The sequence below is a fragment of the Chelmon rostratus genome, chromosome 16, assembly GCF_017976325.1.
Source record: "Chelmon rostratus isolate fCheRos1 chromosome 16, fCheRos1.pri, whole genome shotgun sequence".
In the NCBI taxonomy this organism is placed as follows: Eukaryota; Metazoa; Chordata; class Actinopteri; order Chaetodontiformes; family Chaetodontidae; genus Chelmon; species Chelmon rostratus.
This window is the reverse complement of record NC_055673.1, coordinates 9322322-9338573: the sequence shown is the minus strand read 5'-3', so window position 1 is coordinate 9338573 and position 16252 is coordinate 9322322. Positions and strand designations below refer to the sequence as shown.

The 16252-nt window shown below is 42.4% G+C and overlaps 3 protein-coding genes and 1 non-coding gene across 4 annotated transcripts; 1 reads left to right on the top strand and 3 right to left on the bottom strand.

Moving 5' to 3' along the window:
• Positions 1–6447, top strand: LOC121619581 (small conductance calcium-activated potassium channel protein 1-like). The gene is made up of 9 exons (XM_041955392.1): positions 1–858; positions 1461–1556; positions 2470–2769; positions 3454–3575; positions 4014–4155; positions 4240–4350; positions 5016–5143; positions 6015–6093; positions 6220–6447. Exons 1-9 carry the CDS (start codon positions 1–3, stop codon positions 6445–6447), a joined length of 2064 nt encoding a protein of 687 aa, XP_041811326.1.
• Positions 6448–7189: 742 nt separating this feature from the next.
• rps27.1 (ribosomal protein S27) lies at positions 7190–9692 on the bottom strand. The gene is made up of 4 exons (XM_041954987.1): positions 9643–9692; positions 8890–8998; positions 8640–8750; positions 7190–7440 (listed from the first exon to the last, which is right to left on the bottom strand). Exons 1-4 carry the CDS (start codon positions 9646–9648, stop codon positions 7412–7414), a joined length of 255 nt encoding a protein of 84 aa, XP_041810921.1. The 5' UTR covers positions 9649–9692; the 3' UTR covers positions 7190–7411.
• On the bottom strand, positions 7758–7887 carry LOC121620191. The gene has a single exon (XR_006007566.1). It is a non-coding gene; the product is annotated as a small nucleolar RNA SNORA35 (small nucleolar RNA).
• Positions 9693–10963: 1271 nt separating the features above from the next.
• On the bottom strand, positions 10964–15539 carry lrrc71 (leucine rich repeat containing 71). Its single transcript, XM_041955948.1, has 17 exons — positions 15470–15539; positions 14806–14844; positions 14592–14726; positions 14222–14329; positions 14004–14079; positions 13822–13896; positions 13541–13609; positions 13241–13400; positions 13075–13158; positions 12859–12933; positions 12663–12770; positions 12487–12550; positions 12323–12393; positions 12191–12217; positions 11979–12090; positions 11456–11547; positions 10964–11083 (listed from the first exon to the last, which is right to left on the bottom strand). Exons 1-17 carry the CDS (start codon positions 15537–15539, stop codon positions 10964–10966), a joined length of 1485 nt encoding a protein of 494 aa, XP_041811882.1.
• Between the last annotated feature and the right edge of the window lie 713 nt (positions 15540–16252).

The window sequence follows — 16252 nt, the reverse complement described above, 5'->3', positions numbered from 1 at the left end:
ATGGAGCACTCCCCGTCTATGAACTTGAACTCTGTGATGGATGGAGACGAGGTGGAGGACCAGCGCCCCCTCCTCCCACCGAGGACGGCCCCTCCGCCTCAGGTCTGCTCTCCACATTGTGGGATACACCAAAACATCCAAACACCAGCAGATCCACCCGTGTGGCTGGACAGGACCCAGGCCATGGCCACCACACCTTTATACAACGGCCACCTTTATGTCACACCTTCACCTCGCTCCAACAGGAGGGGAGACAAAGGCAAAGAGAAGAAATGTGATAAAAGGTCAGGGGGGAGTAGACAGAATCAAGCACACAAGGAGCATAATCGCCAGTGCAAAGCCAGAAATGCAGGAGTTCACAGACAGGAGAAAGTCACCTCTTTCACTGACGTCCCCGCATCTCCATGTGGGTCACCCTTTAAAGGCCCCTGCAGGTCACACTTAGACATCAAGGATGTGGAGGGCAGAGGGCGCCGCAAGTCAGGCAACGTTTCTTTAGAGATGCATGACCGCCAGAGTCTCCCGGAGATCATCATCACCAGCAAAGATGACGACCTCCAGCCACGCAATGAGATGTCCCAGTATTGCCAGGACATGTCTGAGGGCAAAGGCCTGCTGCCAGGAGCCGAACATCCTGGTTTGAGCCCCAGTCCCAATCCCCAGCCCAGCCCAAAAAACAAGGTAGACGCCAAGGATGACACGTACTGGAAGACCCACAACATCGGCTGGAGGCTGGTGCACAGAAGGGCTCTGTTTCTGAGGAGGCAGCGGCTGAACGACTGCGCACTGGCGGTGGGGATATTCGGGGTGGTGATGATGGTGATGGAGACAGAGCTCTCCTGGAGCGTCTACAGTAAGGTATGAAAGAGAGAAAAACCAGACTGAGACCGTGAGAAATCCTTTGAGAAATGTGAATAGAATTATGGGCTGGAAAAGATTTTTAATGGAAAGACATCACACTGCTCAAGCCTACTATGAAAAGAGCCCATCACTAGTTTTTTCAAATCCTTACTTCCTGAGAAATCACATTTTGAGGAATAGCATAGCACTATCACTTCATTTTTCATTTTCTTTCATATTCAGTAAAGGTCTCAGAAAAAATAATTCATGTTAACTGTCCACCACAGATGCTTTATTTTACTTCCTATTTTCCCACAATCTTTATAACTGGGCCTTTTTGGAAATTCTGTTCAGTAAGAGAATTGATCTCCATCAACTGCAGGAAAATGCACAGTACGGCCATAAGATCATGTTCATTATATCAAGCAAATGGATTATCTAAATGTATGTAAGATTATGAGGTTATAGAGGGTCACTGATGCCATTTCATAGAGTGAGCTTTGTAATGGCAGGCAGCCATCAGCTGACAATGATGTCATGTTTGTGGGTGTTTATCTCTCTCTCTCTCTCTCTCTGTTTGTGTGTGTGTGTGTGTGTGTGTGTGTGTGTGTGTCCCACAGAGCTCCATCTACTCCCTCACACTCAAGTCCATCATCAGCTTGTCAACGATCATCCTTCTCGGCCTCATCATAGCGTACCACTGCTGTGAGGTGCAGGTAACTTGCCTGTTCACAATTACACAATCGTGTTTTTGTTTTGGGCTCCCTTCCAGGGAATTTCTATCAAATTTAGAGGTTTCTCTGAAAATCTGTGGCAAAAAGCAGAGTATAATTATCTTGTCGTGTCACATCCCTATTTACAATGAGGGAATCACCTATTTTTTTTTTTTCAAAAGTCACTCCATGTTGAACTGAAAATGGTCCAGATGAAAGGAACTTAAGTTTCTATAACATAACAATGATTCCTTTTTGGCATGTATTTTTTTTCCATCTGAGTCTGTTTCTTTTTTTTATTATTACAAAGAAAAATCAATAAATTAAAGGTGAGTCTGAAAAAATGAAATAAAAATCATTTTAAAAATTCTGCCAAAGAGAAACACGTTTTTAAAAAATCTTTTTGGCCCTTGAAAAGTGCTCCCCGATTTAGCACTGCAGTCCAATGACCTTGTCAAAACATTTCGCCTAAATTACCCACAATGCAACTCGCCCCCGCCGACTGTTTGGTCGGAGTTCAACTGGTGCATGCTAGTAGCGGCTAATGTTCTATGGAGGCTAGCTTCAAGCAGAGCTGAGGGGCGCTACATTGTCTGGTAAGCCCACTTCTTTCTAACTCCACGACCCCAGACTTCTCTTTATTTATTTGTTCCTTTCTTTATTGTTCCTTTCTTTCTTAAACTTATACGGTAGTCTTCAGCCCCAACCGACGCTGACAAGTAAAGCCACTTGGCAATTTACCAAACTTGCCACAACTGTTGCCACAAAAAGCTTAATACAACTTTTTTTCACACACGCAATCGCTAGTAAACAGAATATCATGTGTAAAATTGGTGGAGTTCCCAATTAATCATCCTTTATCTCCAGGTTAGATGCTAATTGTCACTGTATTACGATCTTCCCGCCTCTCCGGTAGCTCTACGTTCACGACATTGGCGCAGAGGATTGGCGGATTGCCATGACAACCGACCGTGTGGCTCTGGTGGCCCTGGAGCTGGCAGCGGTGGCCATTCACCCCTACCCGGTGGGTCTGCTGGCGTACTTCGAGCAGACCTTCCTGCACACCACGGCTCGCCTGTCGCTGTCAGAGACGGAGTTGGAGATCGTCCTGGCTCTGCCCATGTTCCTTAGGCTCTACCTGCTGGGCCGGGCCATGATGCTGCACAGCCGCCTCTTCACTGACACCGCCTCACGCAGCATCGGAGCGCTCAACAAGGTGGGAGGTCACCTGTGGGTTCCCTTCAGAATCTGGCTTTGGGCTTAACTGGCTTGGATAGTACTGTGATGAGATCATGACACTTTTAAATTAAATGAAGAAACTTGAAACTTGAATGAAACGTGAGCCTTTGCTCTGTCAATTTTGATATGATTTTTAAAACTAGCAGTGGGCCGCAACCTTTTAAGGGACATGATTCATGGGATATCAAAGTCTATATATTTTGGACAGTGATTTGGGCTGAGCTTCCTCTATGAACATTTCATGCACATCTGTTTATGTCTTATGTCTAGGTGGGCCGAGAGGTCTGTAGAGGTGTGAATCTTGAGGTGTGACTATCACAGTTTCGCTCCCATGAATCCCAGTGGTTTCACATGCTGATTATGTCCCTCGCTAGCTCTCCTTTGCTTGTCTGCTCTGTTTTCCGCAGTCGATAATATCCACCCGGCTAATCCCTTCCCTTATAAATGCTATTTAAGAGTGACGAAAATGACCTTTGTTTCCCCTCCGCAATGCCAAACCCACTATCCATGTATCAAGCCAGATTGAGAACAAGTTTTCTTTTCCCTCATCTCCTCTGCATTATATAATCATAATCTGACAGGTGCTATCCTAAATAGTCTGGCTAAGTATACATCAACTGTCAAAATTCTGACGTAAATGCATCTTATTTGTGATCTCCAGATACACTTCAACACCCGGTTTGTTGGGAAAACACTAATGACCACCTACCCAGGGACTGTGCTGATGATCTTCAGCGTCTCTCTGTGGATTGTGGCAGCGTGGGGCTTACATGTTTGCGAGAGGTATGTGATGGTATATTGGCCCACTGCTGAATCTATAGTAGTGTGCTCAAGGCCTGTATATATATTATTTAATTATCAGCGAGGCAAATGGCAGATAAACAGTATTCTACTGCAGAAACAAATCAAATTATCACTCTGCTGTACTGTATCTGCACCAGGTGGATGACACTGACAAGATCAAATATCACCTAATCTTGACTTGGGTGAATGTTGGTGCTTTGTTATGCAAAATGCAACGTAAACTAGGAGCGGGTAAGGAAAGAGGTTGTCAGTATTGTGCAGAAAGTCATTTTTCAGGCTAGAAAAAGACAAAATATGGGCTACGTGAAAATATTATGATCAACAAAAATGACATCAATATTACGTTATTTTGACTGCCAGGTGTACTTCTCTAACACAATGTCAGAGAGAAAACATGAGTCCTTTTTATTCCTACAGACACCACAACTACAGGGACCTGAGCAGCAACTACATGGAGGCCCTGTGGATGGTCTCTGTCACCTTCTTGTCCATCGGTTACGGAGACGTGGTCCCTCACACTTACTGTGGTCGTAGCATCTGCCTCCTCACTGGGATAATGGTGAGACAGAGGGTTCATCATTTCCTCTGTCGTCAAATTAGTTCACATTCTCACTGTGAAAATGCCTGATTGTGACTCTCACAGGGGGCAGGCTGCACGGTCCTGGTGGTGGCGGTGGTCGCCAGGAAGCTGGAGTTGACCAGAGCAGAGAAACATGTTCACAACTTCATGATGGACTCCCACATCACCAAGAGGGTAAATAGCCATGTCTCCCTCAGTGTGGCTTTATTTTATTTTTCATATTGAGGTTAATTAAATAGGCTGGAAAGTAAGAGAGATTCTGCACTGATTTTGTTTGTGTGGTATTTTACACCACAACACCACACCTACAGTGTGCGTATCTCACATCAGATACCATGTATCAACTAATTTTACTAAACAATAAGTAGATCTTTGTGTGCACTGTAAAAAAAATCTCTTTTTTGGCTTTTATTGAGGACTGACATCAGAATATCCACAGAGCAATTAAAAAGCTACATGTTAGGTGAAATAAGTTTGCTTCAATACAAATCAATACAAATTGTTTACAGAATATCCCGCAGCGTGTCTTGTATTTTTCATACTGCATTGATCAGCATAACTTTGTTCTGTTGTAAGATATTGACTTATCAAAAGCCTAAAACCAGAGAATTTTCATTGGGAAATAGCAGAATTATCTCATCCCACAGGCAAATTCCCTTCACTTGCTTTTGGAAAAAACAGGTTTGAAAGTTGAGTGTGAGGCAAAATAACTGCAGTAGACTGGGTTCAATATTTTATATGGGTGTTATTTAGCATGTGCAGTAAATAACAGTGCTTTTTGGTTATGTGCATAAATGTAAAATAACTCTCCTGAGTGATTCTCTTCATCCTTTCACTAGATAAAAATTGCCGCAGCAAATGTGCTGAGAGAGACTTGGCTTATCTACAAACACACTAAGCTGTCAAGAGAAAGAGACCACACCAGAGTCCGCATGCACCAGCGGAAGCTTCTTCTGGCCATCCACCAGTAAGACACTTAACCCTCAGATAAAGTCACAGTACAAAGACGACCAGCCTTTTCACTTTCTTTGCTATATGTTCATGCTGTAATAACCATAACTTGTTTGTCAATCAATGCCTAACATCAGTATGTTTATATTCACATCAAATGGGATTCATTTTACATTCTGGAAAACAGTGTATCACTGGTGCTTACCTTATGCAGTGTGTATGTGAAAATGTTCATTCATGGATTTGAGTGATCTGTCAAGACATTATCACCAGCAGTAATACCCATTTTCAACAGGAAATGACTAAATGTATGTATTTCAAAATAATGGCTTTTAATCTAAAACTAGGATCATAAATTCATGAAATCAATTAATGACCAGAGCCTTTTAAAGGGCCAGTTCACCCAATTCAAGTTTATCTCCCCATGCAGTACTGTAGTATGAAAAATCAACCATATTTAGTCTGCATACTGAATGGTGGGATTGTATTTTATTTTGTCACTTTTCCAGTGTGAATACTAAAAACCTGCTTAGAATTGGATTTGGGACACGCTGTGTGGTATGACCAGCAGCTTATGGTGGCTATGTCAGAGTTGGGTCTAAGCGCACCAGGCTACCTCCAAGCAAGTTGCAATGACATCAGATGGGCTTTGTCATCATTCAGGGATGACAATAACCAGAAAATCCAGGATGATAAGTAGCGACCAGAGTTTCCCAGAGCAATACAACGCTTAGATAGATATACTTTATTTATCCCACGCTGGGAAATTGCAGTGCAGTGCTTAACAGTCACTGTGAACTGTTTTTATTGAAATTACTTGCTACCAGAGTCTCTTAAACTCAAACTAACCTTCTGTAGCACATACAGTTTAATTATTTTGTCCCCAGGCTGCGGCGAGTGAAGATGGAGAAGAGGATCCTTGCAGACCAAGGGAACACACTTGTGGACCTCTGCAAGGTGAGAGAGGCAAGTGAAGGCAACATTTTTATATCACATCTGGTCAAAACCTCAACAAAGTAGCATCTAATATGCCTTTTCTTTCTCTTCTCTACTTGAACTTAAACACCACTGTGGATATCAACCCCAATGCAGATGCAGAACCTGATGTATGATGTGCTATCGGAGGTGCAGGGCTGCAGGGGGGAGCTGGACACACACATCCACAGCCTTGAGAAGCATGTGGAGGAGCTGAGGGAGGGCTTCCGGAGCCTGATGCCGCTCCTGTCCAGCACCTTGTCCACGCAGAACTCCTCCATCCGCCACCTGCTCAGGGAGAGGGAGGTGAAGACGGAGAGTACCAGTGCAAGTGTAGATAGGTAGAGAGAGGCTGGGGCAGGTGATGGAGAAAACATCAGAGCTTCTCCTCAGGTGCTCCTGGAGGAGTTTTTGGCCTCTAATGCCACAAACATGTTGGTATAAGATAAAGGCTGTACAGATGTAAAATTTTATTAAAAATACGCAGCACCATTTTCTGTAGCAAAAAAAACAAAAATGTAGAAATTAGTCTTAATTCACCTTCACCAAAGGCTTTTTGAACCTCCTGGAGTGACAGAAAAAAAGTAAAACCTGCCACCAAACACCAGAGGAGCAAAATAACGGCCACTATTTTGACCATCAAATCTTGACTTTAAGAAAGAACACTTGATTTGCAGTCTTTCTTGATCTTAATGTAAATTGAGTATTTTGGGTTTTGGACTGTTGGCCAGATGAAGCTTGTGCTTTATGAAATCAGGATTGGCACTTCAGTTTCCTGATGTTCTATAGAGCAACTGATTCATGGGTAAAACCAGATTGATAAAGACAACTGTCACAGCCCTAATACATTAATCAAACCAATAAATAAACCTGAAAAGTTTTGGAGAGCTGTTATTACCCCCTTGTCAGTGAGTAGCTTTACCTGTTAACACTGCACTTTTTCTGATTATGTGAGTTTATTATTGTATTATAACCTGTAGTACTTTCTAATAAAAATGTTAAAGACTACTGCTTTGTATTAAATATCTAAAGCAGTCAAGAAAACCATTTCCTTAAGGCAGGAGACTAACCACACACACACCATTTCTTTAGCCAAAACAACATTTTATTAAGAGAGACAGGGTTGGAGGGTGGAGTTACAGCAACAACTGATCTGTCAGCATGAACAGTGGAAATCTATCTGCTGTCCAGTCCATCTTCAGGTCTCGTCTCAGATCAGACCGCTGGGTCTGCCGCCATCTAGGAGGCAGAAGACGCTGATATCAACCGATCCATCCCCTCCTCTCCCCTTCAGCTCCAGGGAGAGCAGCTAGTGCTGCTTCCTCCTGAATGAGCACCCTGCCAGAGGAGACAATGACAGTTAGACCGATGCTGACAAAAGAGAAGCCTTACAGTACAGAAATACTGCAGGCGGTGCACACTGCTATTGTCCTACACATTGCTGATACAAGAGTCATCGTTTTCCCATCATGTGACTGACTAGGTCAACATCTCTTCCCATTACCACCTTACTTTACATTTATTGTGCAACATCAGGCTTAAAAGTGGACGCTCTGATAGCCAAACTGACTAAGTTATGGAGGTTACACAAGATACAAATGTTTACTATACCAGCAGCAGTATCAGCTGTACTATATAGTAGGTATAGCATGGATATTTGTTCTCAGCCTTCGAAAGGGGGGAGCCAGTGGTCTAGCTCAACCCTTCTGCAAACTGAGGTCTATCTGGCACTGGAATGAGATTGGAAGACCACGAGAGAGGAAGTCCAGTCACTTGGCAGTGCGGCTAACAACTTCAAAATGTCTCACATATGAAAACAATTCATGCATGAATAATCCCGCTTACAGGGTCTGAACCACCAGCCAGATGGCAACAATCAGTATACCGATAAATGGCTGAGATGAGAATACACCAATAGTTCAGTAAGCTATATTCTCAATCCTTGTCCACAGTGCAAGTTAAGATCACAAGGAAGTAAAATGACTGTAAACAGTGTCCTCATTTAACTTTTCATCCTGTTTTCATTTACTCCAGCAGTATACTGGATCAAAAACTGGTTGATATCTAATGCGATGGAAGTGTGAGACTACTGACAAGTAGCCTCTCACTTCATGAGTTTTCACAGAGCAACCAGTAAAAGCAGAGACTAATTTCAGTTCGGTGCAGACAAGGCAAAGACTAACTTCACACCACCCAACTTCATTCAATTTACAACCAATTCTTAAAGGCTCACTAAAAACGACTGTGCAATGAAAGGATGGTCCTCAAACAGGTCCACATCAGTGACATGTTGGTGAGTCCACTGCACAGAATTTGTTCTATGTCCTGAGGTTTTTGCACAAATTGGGGTTTATACAAGACATGTACCATATTTGAGCAACTGAAAAATGCCAGGGGAAAAAAGTACACATGCTGCACTGAATAATACTGGGCTGCATGTGCTTAACTACATCCCGACTCCGCATGTTAGTAAGAGTGCCTTGATGGAACCAGCAGTTACTGAACTGGTAATGTGTGTGCTGTAGGTTCATACTGACCCTCTGTGAGACGTGCTTTGCCTCCAGTGGGCTGACAAAGGACTGTTGAACAGCCAACACACAGCACGACTGTCTGAGCGTGGCTGAACACTGTCGTGATCTTGTAGCATCCTGGAAAAGACAAGACAACACACCAGTATGAAAACCCAACGTTACCACTCTCAAACTGTGGTGGATTAATAGCCACTATACCCAGTGACAGGGCTGATGTGTGTGTGATGAGGTTCATCTGCATGGAGAAAAACTATACCTGGACATTTCACATCCATAAAGTAAGAGTTGGGACTCTGAACGAGACGCTTCTTCTTGTGCCTCCTCTTCTCCTCCTCAGGGGATGGGTGCAACAAGTCTTTCGCGAGCTGCGTTAAAAAGGGTAGAAAATCAATTAAGGGTTGGTACATTTTATCTTAAAGAATATCTGTGGCTGATCAATAAAAACGACGCTTAGTCGTTATGGTAGCCCCAGTGAAAATATAAAAAGTTGGACTGAAGTCATTTATATGTGTTACTTGGTTTAACAGCACGCTGGTTAACAGTTGTGTTAGCATTGTTTTTGTTCTGCTAAACGAATGCTACGTTTGTAAGGTACGTTAAGGCTTCCCGGCTGGCCTACATTTCTTGGATTAGGTAACGCGGGCTACGCAATTGGATCGCGGGCGATTCTTCATATATTTGGGTAAAGTGAGCAAGTAAACTGTCAATTTAACAACATGAAACTGCTACTGTTGAGAATTTCTGAGTTATTTTCTGGCTGCCCGGATCCTCCGTTGAAGTGGCTCCATGTTTGTGGTGTGTGCGCAGCCATCTTGTGTCACAATGCGCTCGCAATGCGCTCAAATGTACACGATTTGTGTAAAACTGGTGCCAAAACTCAGCGAAAGCGTCCAAAACTGACACCAGTCGAATCGCTAATTTCTTACGTATCTATTGAGCCGTCTGTTGCCTGCTCAAGATGTGTTTTAATGGTAAAAATGTCATTTTCTAATGGTCTGCGGATACTCACTGGCATGTTGGCGAGGAAATAGCCGCTGCCGAAAAGGAGGCATTACCGGAAGCGACGGGTTGATATCGGCCGTTCCTTTGAGCACGAGCCGGACGTGACGAATACACACGACATGGCGGCCATATTGGTGAGGTCCAAACTCCACCTTGCTCCCTCCACCACGCAAACTTGAAACTATTTTATCCCCAATGTCCGTATATGCTCCACGAAAATTACAATTTTGACAAAAATAAATAATATACACTGTCTTTCATATGAGAAGTGCAAAGAAGATACATATAAATACACTATATGTTTGATATAGAGAATACTATAACTTTAAAATGTATTCCCGAGTGTTTTTATTGTAATCCCAAATCACAAAATGTAATATTGCTTTCCTTATTATTAAACTATCTGCTCTTTAAGAGTGTATGTTTATACACTTAAGTGAAAACAATAGTGGAGCCTTAAAGAATTCAGTTTCATTTCCTTTGAGGGCCCTCTGGTGGCTTCATTGCACCAATGGCCACTTAAATGATGGTTTGGATTCAAGCAGTACCAACTCATCTATGTACATTGAAATAGTTCTGGTTCAGGTGAACTCGTCCTCCTGTCCGTACCGGCCATGAAGCAATCCTTTCTTAGCCCAACTCTAATGTAAGAGATGGTCTGACAAAATGTGCAGTTCTGTGAAAATATCCATTCTACAGTTCAATTCTAGCTAATATTAGGCTTCAGCAGTCTAAAATAGACAAATGAAGTGGGAATCTTCCAAAGTCACAGTGTTTTTAGTGTGAAATTCCCTCTTTATGATACAATTTCCTTCATTGCAGCTTAGCAAGGAAACCCTGTAGAGACACAAAGAGGGAATTTCGTAAAGAAAAGGCAGTAACTTTAACACAAGCACCAGCCAAATTTCAAAAACTGATGAAGTCTATGGTAGATAAATCAGCTAGTGTTACCTGTCACACTGTCTGACAACTGTGAGATATGATAGCAACGGTTCATCTGTGTTAAGTACTTGGCATTTGACTGTTCAGTCTCTGTCCTTGGTGTAAATTCTGACCATGAGCAAAACAAAGCAGTAAAACGGATCTGCACACAGGGTTCTGACCACCCGTCCTGTGTAAAGCATCTGGATTTTAATGTGCTACACTGTCCTCTTGTTCAGGCGCCATCTTTTCATGTACCACAGGACTGTAAATACTTCCATTTGTTCATCTCAGGTATTACAAAACCATAGCAGAGGACAATGTATACATGAGTATTTATATTGGTAGTGTATATACCAAATGAAATATGCATATGTGTATAGAAGCTGATGCCAGTTTTCGCAGCACTACGGCCCCCGTCCCTCCTCTTCTGTCTGTTCAGAGATGGTTTGTTTGAGGGGATCTGTGAGTGTCATCCGTTCCTTTATCTTCACATAAATCTCACACTCTGCTGGGAAACGATTCCTCTGAAAGACAGATCAGAAATCACCATGCAAATCATCTTCATGTTCCTCTGCGACTGAAAAAACTTGTATTTACTGAAAGTTGGTGTATTTATGCCAAGTCACTGATACAGCGGGAGCCGAAACTAATATCTTAAAAAATGTAATTGAAATAGTCAAAGTCAAATTAAAATTACTCTGGTGTAAAAATTGACTGTAATAGATAACAAATGAAAGTTAAAAAGTGCTTATTTAAAGTGCACTTGATGCAATTTTGCCACATTTGCATTCAGCAATTAACGTGGTGAGTACTGAGTTATTATAGGAACACACACACCACACACACCACACACACACACACACAGTTGGCTTGAGTCCGCTGTGAGTGAAGCACACCTGCAGACAGAGACGCAGCAGGCCTCCTCCCTCGCCCTGCATCTCTAGTGGCGTCAGAAACAGAGGCAGCGACTTCTCTGTAATTCTGTTTCCTACACACACACACACGCAGAACAAAATAATTTTAATTAAAACTTCAATGGTCTTTGCATGATTTCATTATTTATTTTTTGTGTGTAGCCCAGGGGAGGGAGATCTGCTAATTAGCGCCCAGCTTGTACAAAACAAATAAAAACATCATGATTTTATTAATCCAATGTGACCTGTGAATAATAAACCTCCTATTTTTAACTCCTTTTGTATGTTCGTTCTAAACAACTAACAATAAAGCATGGTAAAATTATGATATGTGACACCTTTCTAAACTTAAACTCAAAAAGTTAATATAATGTGACCTAAAAACAGCACCAAAGCGTCTCAGTTGATGACAGTTAGTCAGTAGTCGTGCTGGAAACACCTTGATGTGAAAGGTTTCCTGATTTGATTCTTCTGTCCAGCTGAGACAGTTACCACAGTGACTGACCTGCCAGGTTAAGGGAGGTGAGAGTCTTGTTTCCAGGCAGAAAAAGCTCACCGTCCCTGTGCTGCACCGACTCGTCCAGCAGGGGGTTCACTATCTCCACTGCCTCCACCTCCTAAAGGAGAGGGAGAGCAGTAAACAACTGCATGGCAGCTTAGGTTCAAATCACATTCATCACTGAGAAAAAAACAAACAAACAAAACAATCAAACAAACCTCATTCAGGGCAGTACCTGATTTATCCTGCAGAAAAAAACAGAGTAAAACTAACTTATTAAAAGCCATATACTGTAATGTGCATGTTTATATTCATATGGAACACAGATTCAGAAAGCACGTCTCTGGTACCTCCTGTGGAGACAGTTTCTCTTTGCTTCCCAGCTTGCTGCCTTTACTCTGAGGCACCTTCATATCAGAAGCTAGGAGAGATTTAAATAGACAACAATGAAAAGATCGACACGCCTGCTGTCAGAGGATAACAGAGCAAGTGTTTAGAGTTTAGAGGCAATTACATCTCTTGTTAGATTTTGGGTTCTCTTTGTTGGCAGCCGGTTTCTCATCTTTTTTCAATGCTTCCTGTAAGGTAAAGAATCTCAAGATCACCTGTCACAACATTCAGCACAGATGCCACCGGAGTTACACCATGGTTTTACCTTTGCTGTCCTTCTCACACGTTTTTAATCGTTACCTTTTTTTTGCCTTTGTTCTCCCCTTTGCTGACGCTCAGTGAAGTGCTGCTGGGTACTGAGGAAAGCTGGCCAGCAAGCGAATGGTCGGAATCGACCCTAAGAGATGACTGCAAAAGAACAGGAGATTTCAATGTTTAGGATTTGGATACATGCTACATTAGTGTGGGTATTGAAGTTTGACACTACTGCTCTTACGGCCTGAGTTTTTTCCAGAAGCAGCTTCCTCCTCTCCACAACTTCTTCATGAGTTAGAGCAAACTCACTAAGTATCTGAAAATGGAGGTGGTTAAGGGGCAGAGGCTTATTAAATAACATAATATAATGCAATAAACAGAATATAATTTAAAGCAACTTAACCACTGATTTAAACGCATTATCTCCCAGGTTTAAGTCTTTCATGTGAATGGATACCTCCGCCAGATGAGCAGCTCCTAAGTCTCCAATCTGATTGTTGGACAGCGAGAGACAGAGCAAAGCGCGATTCAGCCGCAGGCCCTGAGAGGCAAGACGTAATGATCACGTCAGCGGTCGTGAGGGGAACACACAGGGGGAATATGGAGTCAGTCCTGGGTTATACCTGTGCAATGTGTGCAGCACCTGCATTACCAATCGAATTGAATGCCAGATTGAGAGACAAGAGGTTCTTGTTGGCAGATCTTGCAGTGGAGAGAGCCAAACCAATTAGTCGAGCACCCTCGTCTCCTATCCGGTTATTTCTCAGGGACAAGTGAGTGAGCCTGGAGCAAAGAAACACAAGACAGCGATCGGGAACGTTTGTGCTTCCATTTGTGTGTGTAGGAGTGCGTGAACGTAAATCAAGGTTTATTTTTAAGAATTTGTACTACTGTGTGAGATATGTAACTGCTTGGTGACTCACGTGCTGTCTTCAGAGAGGAGAAGGTGGTAGCTCTGCTCCGGAAGAGGGTTGCCCTCCAGTGTCACCGCTCTAACATAAAACAAAGAGGAGAGGAAGGATGAGTAACCCTCACTGTTTGACTGAAAATGTTTAACATTTTGTGTAATATTCTCTGTGACTCTCTAACATTTTCCAGGCTGAACTCAAATTTAGTTTCTCACCCTTGAACCTTGATTGAATTTGACCCATTATGATGCAGGGAGCTACAAAACAAAGCATGAATGACAACAGAATCCACTCACTTGAGGTTGGAGCACAGCGATATTGTGTTCATGAGGGAGATTACCATTCGATCTGTTAGTCCAGCCTGCCAAAACCTGCACATTGGACAAGATTACACAAACCAACAAGAACAAAACAGTGACAGCTGTAACCTGTTTCCTGTAACAAGAGTGGGCCTCTCCCCTGCCAGCTCATTACTCACTGAATGCTCTGTAGCTTGCTCAAGGAGACAAGCATCTTCTGCAGCACTCTGGCAATCTGCTCATCTACCCTCCATCCTGTGTATATTTAAAACACATGATATATGTTTTCTCCAACATTCAGATCACTCAGGATGTCAAATGAGAATTTAAAAAAGGACAGTGTCAAACCAGAGACAGATATGGGTGTAAATGTTTCTCTTCAGAGTTTTGTTCTCACCAGAAATCTTCAGGTTCTTGACACTGATGGGGTCTTCAATCTCCAGCTCCACTTGGAGGCAAGGCTTAGACCAGAAAGGTGCAGCATTTATCTGTGACCTGCCGTCCTCTGAACGTATAATTATGATAATTATGAGTGAACTGAAGCTGTCATTCGAAAAAAGACAAACTGTACATTCAGACTTCCCATATAAGGCTCTATACAGTAAGGTATACTTCCAGTGTACAGAATGTTCCTAGGTCTTCAGATTTTCTTTGGTTATTAAATTCCACAATATACAACAAGATGCAGAAAATATGACCAGAAGCATGTATCTGCCCATCCCTTTGTAAGTGTAAAGCTGATCAGATCAGGAGCAGCTCTTGCTTACCTGTGTCCCCTCCTTCAGTTTCAGCAGTGGAGGATGCTGGTTGCTTGGTGCTGACAGCTGGGATATCCTTCATGTCCAGAAGAGCACAAAGCCCAGGGAAGTCAATCTCCACATTGCCTGAGCACTGATATTCATCTGTCAGATGGAGGGTTTAAAGCATTGACCAAACAACTCTAATCTCTGTTACCAAAGGTGGGCCGATAATGTTACTTACCAAAGGTCTGAGCAGAGAGTTTTTCATTCAGAGTCTGTCCTATAAAAAAACAAATATAGACCAGTTTGTATCCACTGAGCATTTCTGCATTATATTAAAAGGCTGGCGAGATAAACTCCAGATGTGAAAGTGAGTTACAATACCATACTTGTTATAAAATAGCTAGTGAATGAGAGAATATTTCACCCCTGACATCTATTGAAATGCCACAGTCCAGATTTTCCTGTTTCTTTGCCATCTGCCCAGCACATGGTGGGTTACAGCAGGGTCAAATCTGCTGTGACAATGAAGTGAGAAAAGCTACTGTATGTGTGAATGAAACTAAACTACTACTCCAGAGTTGGAAGTACATTTCCGACGTACTGGACTTAAGTACATATTTGAGGTATTATACGTGCGCATATCTATTTATGCTACTTCGTTATTCTGCTTCACTGCATTTCAAAGAGGAATATTGGATTTTTTTACTCCAATACATGATAACACTCTGACAGGAGTCATGCTGCTGCAAACTGAGTACTTTTAAGTAAAGCCTCTATCTTAAAATTAACATTTTAGTAACATTTTAACAGTTTTCTCATCAATGTCAGCTAACGCTAGGTGGACAGTCCCACTGATGGGGCTGGCCAGCTAACAACTGCTGATGAAAGACCCATCGTCCAACCTGCATTTCTCGAGGTCTCATCCTCAGCATTCGTCTTCTCTGTTTTCTCTTTTTGTCTCTTTCTAGACATTGCTGTGTCTTAAAGTCGGAAAATAGTTAAATCATCCGATAGGCCCCAGAGAGCTAACGCCGCTATACTGTTAGCAAACTAAATGAACCCCTGGGCGTCACTATGGTAACCAACTCTCAGTCCAACCTGTGGGTTTCTCGCGAGACTTCTGGTCTTTCCTTTCGCTCTTGGTATATTTGAAAATTAGAGTTGGTAAAAATCTGTTGGGAAACTTTTAAGTAGTTTATGTGGCACTTGCGTTACTAACAGTGTTTAGAACATCAACATTTATGGTAGGCTGTAATTTACGGCTTTCTTGCTAACTGTCGTAATATCGCGAGATTTCTAGTGTTTCGTGGCCAAAGTGAGAGAAAGTACAAATTTCGGTGTAATACTGTTCTTTTCAGCGTATAGACTACCGATATGAAGATCAGTATTTTAAATTAACGTTGGTTGTTGGCTTTGGGCTGAATGAGAATATGATCAATCAACTGTGTATATTGTTTGTGCCACCTGATGTGGCTCCAAAACAAGGACATCGATATTTTTCAAAGCTCAAACTGGAGCAGGAGCAACCATGAGAGATGGGTGATTGTGAAAAGAGAGGTTTACTCATTCATCACTGTGGAGATGAGGTAATTTCAGATAATACAGCACTGAACTTTCAGTTGAGCAGACAAAGCAGCAATCACCTGCATGCAACTTGAAAAGTGGAGTATAGGAATATAATGTAA

Excerpts from the sequence above, each read along its gene's own strand:
- LOC121619581 (XM_041955392.1), top strand. The coding sequence starts at position 1 with ATGGAGCACTCCCCGTCTATGAACTTGAACTCTGTGATGGATGGAGAC. Across the intron at positions 1,557-2,469 it reads ACCACTGCTGTGAGGTGCAG|CTCTACGTTCACGACATTGG; the intron begins GTAACTTGCCTG and ends CCTCTCCGGTAG. Across the intron at positions 4,156-4,239 it reads GCCTCCTCACTGGGATAATG|GGGGCAGGCTGCACGGTCCT; the intron begins GTGAGACAGAGG and ends TGACTCTCACAG.
- rps27.1 (XM_041954987.1), bottom strand. Across the intron at positions 8,751-8,889 it reads TATGGATGTGAAATGTCCAG|GATGCTACAAGATCACGACA; the intron begins GTATAGTTTTTC and ends TGTCTTTTCCAG. Across the intron at positions 7,441-8,639 it reads CAAAGCACGTCTCACAGAGG|GGTGCTCATTCAGGAGGAAG; the intron begins GTCAGTATGAAC and ends CTCCTCTGGCAG.
- lrrc71 (XM_041955948.1), bottom strand. The coding sequence starts at position 15,539 with ATGTCTAGAAAGAGACAAAAAGAGAAAACAGAGAAGACGAATGCTGAG. Across the intron at positions 14,845-15,469 it reads TGAGACCTCGAGAAATGCAG|GACAGACTCTGAATGAAAAA; the intron begins GTTGGACGATGG and ends GTTTTTTTATAG. Across the intron at positions 13,401-13,540 it reads CTCCTCTCTGAAGACAGCAC|GCTCACTCACTTGTCCCTGA; the intron begins GTGAGTCACCAA and ends TCTTTGCTCCAG.